Source organism: Phyllostomus discolor, chromosome 14 (genome assembly GCF_004126475.2).
Source record: "Phyllostomus discolor isolate MPI-MPIP mPhyDis1 chromosome 14, mPhyDis1.pri.v3, whole genome shotgun sequence".
Lineage (NCBI taxonomy): Eukaryota > Metazoa > Chordata > Mammalia > Chiroptera > Phyllostomidae > Phyllostomus > Phyllostomus discolor.
Genome location: NC_040916.2, coordinates 51,969,971 through 51,976,064, shown reverse-complemented (window position 1 = coordinate 51,976,064; position 6,094 = coordinate 51,969,971). Strand labels below are relative to the sequence as shown.

Genomic DNA, 6,094 nt, shown 5'->3' with positions numbered 1-6,094 from the left:
ACTGACGGGGTTCCGAAGCAGCGGGTAGCACGGAGGAAGCAGCGGCGGGTGCAGAGGCAGGAGGCAGTGGCCTGCCGAGGGACTGGCCGCCTGCCCTCTCGGACCGCCGCGGCGGAAGGAAAAAAAAATGGCGGAGGCCTCAGCAGCTGGGACAGGCTCAGGCGCCGCCCTCGCGGCGCACAGGTTTTTCTGCCACTTTTGTAAGGGCGAAGTCAGCCCCAAACTACCGGTAAGAGCCCCGTGACCCCTGCACTCGGGCATCGATGTGGATTCCTCCCCTTTAAGTCCCGGAATGGGTTTTAAGCTTCCTGCACATCCCTGAAATCGGTTTCCCACATACTGCTAACCACCGTTCTCTGGTCGCTGGCCCCAGACCCTGGGCGTCTGGGCACTGGTTTCCTAACTCTCCGAATCCCCACCCCTCGGACGCTCCACCTGCCCCCTTCTCCTTTCTTTACCTCCCTCCTCCATCTTTTTTTCTTCCTTAGCAGGTTCTCCCCTGAAAACTCTCCCCTCAGTTTTCTTTCACTCTTCCTCACCTTGGCTCCTTGTTACAGTGACTCTCCACCCCACTACATTCCGCTGTTGTTTCTCACGTTCCTTTATTTCTTTTTCCACTTCTCACCAGAACTGCCCCACTCCCCATTTTCAGTGAATCAAAATAGCGGATTGATGATGGCCCCTGTTAGAGAGCACAGAAAGAGAGGGTGGAAGGTAACTGCGGCGGAGGGAAATTTTGTTACTCAGTGGTTTTCCAGGGTTCTTGTGAAAGTGAAAACAGCCGTGTACTTATGACTTGCAGACTGCCTGTGCTCCGTACCAATGTTGAAGGGAATGGTTTTAGGAAGAAGGCAGGACTTACTGCTTCAACTTGTCATGCTGCCAGGGTCTTCAGCACCATCTCCCTTCCTTATCGGCCCCTCTCCCTCATTCTGTCTTTACCTAATGAAAAGATCCAGGACAGAATGTAACTGCATCCTCTGACATGAATTGGTTTTCACCAGTTTCTGCTAGACTGTTTACCCTTCATGGTTGTGAAGAGAGTGCTTCTGCAGCATGCTAGCAAAACCCTGAAGCCGTTTGGGGTTGGGTTATAGGTACCGCAGGGAGACCCACCCCGGATAATATGAATCCTTTGGCCAACCATCTTTAGGATTAGTTATGATGGTTCTACTTAACAGTATAAAGGTTCAGTTTTAAGACAGGGTGGCTACCAAAAACTTAACTATTTATAGTGTCTCAGATAGTATCTATGAGAAGGCCTTCCGAGGCATGACTGTATGTCTCATTTCTTAGAAACAAAAATGGAGTCTGTGAATAAGCATATAAAAGGTGTTTTAACCGTATCACCTGAAAAATTGTGCTTTTTCAGGCTTTTAGGCATTTTCTTTCCTTTCTACTCATAGTCAGGTTCATTTTATGAAACAAAAATTTTTAACTTAGATGGATGAAAATCTTTTTTAAAAGAAAGGGTTTATTAGGCCATTGCTGGCCAAAAAGAAGACTGGTCTTTGGGCGAGGAGTCTAAATCACCAGCTTGGTAGGAAAGGCATGTCCGTTGTCTTGAGGTTTGTGAGCATTTTTATACATCAAGGAGACGTAAACTGGCTGAAAGTATTTACATTAACTATAGGCAAAGAGGTGTGAGAGGGTGAAGTGGAGCCAGCTCTGGGATAGGCACAAAATCCACAAAAAGATATGTCCCCTCCTGTGGGTTGGCTGTGGGCCACAGTCTGGAAAACCCACATGTAAACAAGAAGTGGAGGCTCCTGGAATGCCGTGGTGCCTGGTAGGATTATTTCAGAAATAGCCACCTGCATATTAATATGAAATTCCAACAAGGAATGGAAGGAATGTGAGCAGTCTTTTGTGAGAGCTGGTCCACAGCTATTAACAGGCTAATTGTTCTGTCACTTTCTGTCACTCTCTGGCCTCTGTAATTTTAATTTAGAACATCTCAGAATTTTCTTCTTGTCATTCTACATGTTACTTAGTTTTGCTTGCCTGTTCATGCCCTTGTGTGTGCACTTTGTGCCATATTTTAATGCTGAGAAGAGCAGGTGCCTTTTTTTTCTCCAGTGGATATCAGAGCCTCCAGACCTCTCTTACTGCAAAGAGGGAGTCTGGAATGTCCTCATGTGGTTGAATGTGATGCCTTGTTGAACATCCTGGCCTTAGCTCTTCTGATCTTCCCCTCACTCCCAGCATCCCTGGAAGTAAAGCTCTTTTTAAATGACTAGTTTCAGGTGTACAACATAGTGATCTGATATTTATATACCTTTCAAAGTGATCACCACAAAAACTCCAGTATCCATCTGCTACCGTTCTTAGCTTTTCTGGTTCTTTAAGTTGGTCACTTATGTGTTTTTTAGGGTAAGAAAACAGTCTTAACTTTCCACAACTTACACCTTTTCTTTTTACTACCTGAAGTCCTCACTGCTTAGAGCTCTTGAAAAGGGATAATTTGCCCTGGGTGGCATAGCTCAGTGGATTGAGCGCGGACTGGGAACCAAAGTGTCCCAGGTTTGATTCCTAGCCAGGGTACATGCCTGGGTTGCAGGCCATAACTCCCAGCAACCGCACATTGATGTTTCTCTCCCTCTCTCTCTCTCTCTCTCTCTCTCTCTCCCTCTCCCTCTCCCTCTCCCTCTCCTTCTCTCTCTCTCTCTCTCTCCCCCTCCCCTCCCTTTCCTTCCCTCCCTCCCTTCCCTCTCTAAAAATAAATAAATAAAATCTTTAAAAAAAAAAGAAAAGGGATAATTTGAAAGATGTTAGGTATTTTTCTAAGCCTTAATTTGATTCCTGGAGGCATCACATAATGTGTGATGCCTGATTTGTAAATTAAAGTTTAACACAAATATGACAGAATACTTATACATACATACAAGATTCTCTGCTGGATGCCCTGAAGGCAGTGCCTAGGAATATGGCCTCACAGGTTTGTTGGAAAGACGAGATAGACATGGAAAAGTTAATGTAAGGTGAATGAAGATGGATAACGTGCTTTAGAATTCAAAGGGAGATATGGTGGCTTTGGTGAGGTAAGGGAAAGTGAAAGATGGGTTTTACATTGAGTTCTGTAGGACAGGTAGAATTCAGATTGAGGAGAATAGCATTAGATAGCATTAGATTAGTAGGAAAGGAAGGGTGATTTGAGGAAGAAGAGAGAAACATTTAGAAAATTGTTACACGTTTTTTAAAAGATTTTATTTATTTATTTTTAGAGAGGGGAAGGGAGGGAGAAGGAGAGAGAGAAACATCAATGTGTGGTTGCCTGTCATGTGGCCCCCACTGGGGACCTGGTCTGCAACCCAGGCATGTGCCCTGACTGGGAATTGAACCTGTGATGCTTTGGTTCACAGACTGCACTCAATCCACTGAGCTACACCAACCAGGGCTTCATTACCCATTTTTTAGGAAAAGGTGCAGTGAGGTCGACAGTCGAGTTTTTATTCGTATATAAGCCATTGAGTTTCATCTTGTTTCATGGCCATTTTTGTATCCTTAACCCAGACTGTCATCTTGAAAATGTCAGTTGTAAGAATGACCAACATTTAATTGTGACCAACGGTAAGTGGCTGGTTTAGTACAAACCTCTCTCTGGTACTGAAAAACCAATTCAAACACTGGTAATTCAGAATGGTTATTATATGAATAGGGCAACATTGGAAAGTTTATTTGATCCTCTCAGATAAAAAGATAAAAATTTTCATTTAGAAAGAAGACATGAAATTTAGGGAAACCATGAAGGGAATTTTAAGAAAATAATATTCAATAGTGCTGTTATCTGTTAGGTTTCAAGAGTGTCCGTTCTACAAGTGAGTATTGGTTTAGAAATTTTCTGTATTTAAGAGTGTTTTCCTGTTTACAGTGAAAATAATTTCACTGTACTAAACTTGGACTTTAAAATAAGAGGCTTTGATTATGTGGTCTGAAACACCAGGGTTTAAAATTTATGTATGATTGAGTAAATGTATGATTGAGTAAATACATGTTTTGGTCATCAGATGATAGAAGAAATTAAATGAAAATAATTTTATTTTCAAAACATGAGAAGCTTCTATCTCACTTAATGATTCTATTGAGAGACAATGTGGAATCAGAACTGAAGGAGTTACTGTTGTTACACTGAGGGCTAAGTAGGTAGTACCACAGAGGTACTACTTGATTATCTAGCATTGGTGTGATTCTGGATGGTAGTTGCTTATTAAATATTTCTTGAATGAATAAGTGGTATAATGAATTCTATACCCTATAACTCTGTTTGAAAAGTAGTGGCTTTAATGTTGTGAGATCTAAAGGCATCAGTGGTACAAAATGTAGGTGCTACCACATGAAGTTTGTACAGTGTCAGTAAATGTGTTCCCTTGAAGGATCTAGAAACAAGAAATAGGTATTTGTATGGGTAGAGGGCTCATCCTAGTCTTAATTCTACTGATAGACATGTATATACTGGGGAAATCTGTGGGACTTTTTCAGTATGAGGAAGAATAAAATCTTAAACTTACTGCAGATGAAATTTCTTATATTTTGGGGGGAAGTACTGATTGGGTACTGACACTCCATGTTTCTTTATGTTTAGTTGACTTTTTATGACCTTATATTTAGGGAGAGGTCAAAGATGATCATCTTAGAGGAGGATTGGTATGGATTGCTGCTTATTCTCTATAGTCAAGTTAGAAGGGGTATAAAAATAATAAGCCTGTGGATGCTGAGTTCTTCTTCAGCTCTCCACAGCTGAATAATGAACAATAAAAAAAAAAAAAAAAAACAGTGTAGAGCAGTTGTTTCTCAGCCAGTTTTGCTCTACAGGAGATACTTGGCAATGTCTGTAGACCTTTTTCGTTGTCAAATTTGGAGGAAGGTAGAGGGTTGATTCAGGCATAGTGTATAAAGTCAGGGATACTGCTAAACATGCTACAGTTCATTGGACAGCCCCCAACATCAAAGAATTATTGGGCCCAAAATATCAGGAGTGCTAAGGTAAGGAACACTGATGTAGAAGGATGACGTGGGGATAGTCATTGCTGTCTTAAGTCAGTGATGCTTAAGGCTTTTTTCTGATATGATTTTGATTTCTAATTTTGGGATCCTGATGAGAATTTTCAGTAAACTAATGAGAGCATGTAATTTTAGCCAAAGCTCTGATGGGAGGGATTGTTGAGAATAGTGGTTAGTGGCTGCTATTCCATTTATAGCAGTGACTGTTGGGGTCACTTTATCTCTTTGTGGTTACTGAGACAGGAATTGGATCACCCTTCTCAAGTTACACATTGTAGGACAACTTCTGAAAGAAAAGTATCCAAATTTTTTTGTTTGGTGGGAATTGAGGTGGTAACATGCATGTAATACGCAGGAAATTCTAGTTTGAAAGTAAAGCGAAAAGCAGAAGACATGCCTAACTTTTAGTTTTCCTACAGCTCATCTTAGCATGAATCAAGTTTTACTTCCTGTGTTTCTCTTATACCTCTTAGACATTAAATGAGCCCAGGAGATTTTGTGGTTAAACTTTTAGTTTCTCAGAACTGTTGGTGGAGAGGGTGAATTAAAGTTATCAGTCCTGGTGCTGGCTGGTGTAGCTCAGTAGACTGAGTGCTAGCTTGTGAACCAAAGGGTTGCCAGTTAGATTCAGGCAGGGCACATGCCTGGGTTGGGGGCCAGGTTCCCAAGTAGGGGGTGTGCGGAGAGGCAACCACACATTGATATTTCTGTCCCTCCCTCTCCTTCCCTTCTCCTCTCTCTAAAAATAAATAAACTCTTTAAAAATTAAAAAATATAAGGCAACATTGCATTTTTTTAAAAAGTTATGTCTTTGCTTTAATACTAATTCTTCATGTGATTGGCACCAAGTCATCTGACTCAGTTTATTATGGTATGCTCTACTGTAAAATGATACTGAGGTGCCCTTATTGGAACATTGAATGATGGACATTAAGAGAAATGGACCTATGTCATTTCTGATTGAAAGGTAGTGTAGAAGTGAGCAATCCTTATTTGTAGAGAAAATAGGGCCTTTACTGTAATTGAAACATTTGAGGTAGTTCTTATAGTTTCACATACAGAAGTTTAGGTTAGATTGTGAAAGATTTTAAAA

At 41.3% G+C, this 6,094-nt stretch overlaps 1 protein-coding gene across 1 annotated transcript in view; it reads left to right on the top strand.

Annotated features, from left to right (window-relative positions):
* The first annotated feature begins 101 nt into the window (after window positions 1-101).
* Window positions 102-6,094, top strand: part of RNF115 (ring finger protein 115) — a 79,345-nt gene continuing 73,352 nt past the window's right edge. Inside the window, 1 exon segment of the mRNA XM_028502515.2 lies at window positions 102-229. Coding sequence (XP_028358316.1) covers window positions 128-229 — 102 coding nt within the window. The 5' untranslated portion in view covers window positions 102-127.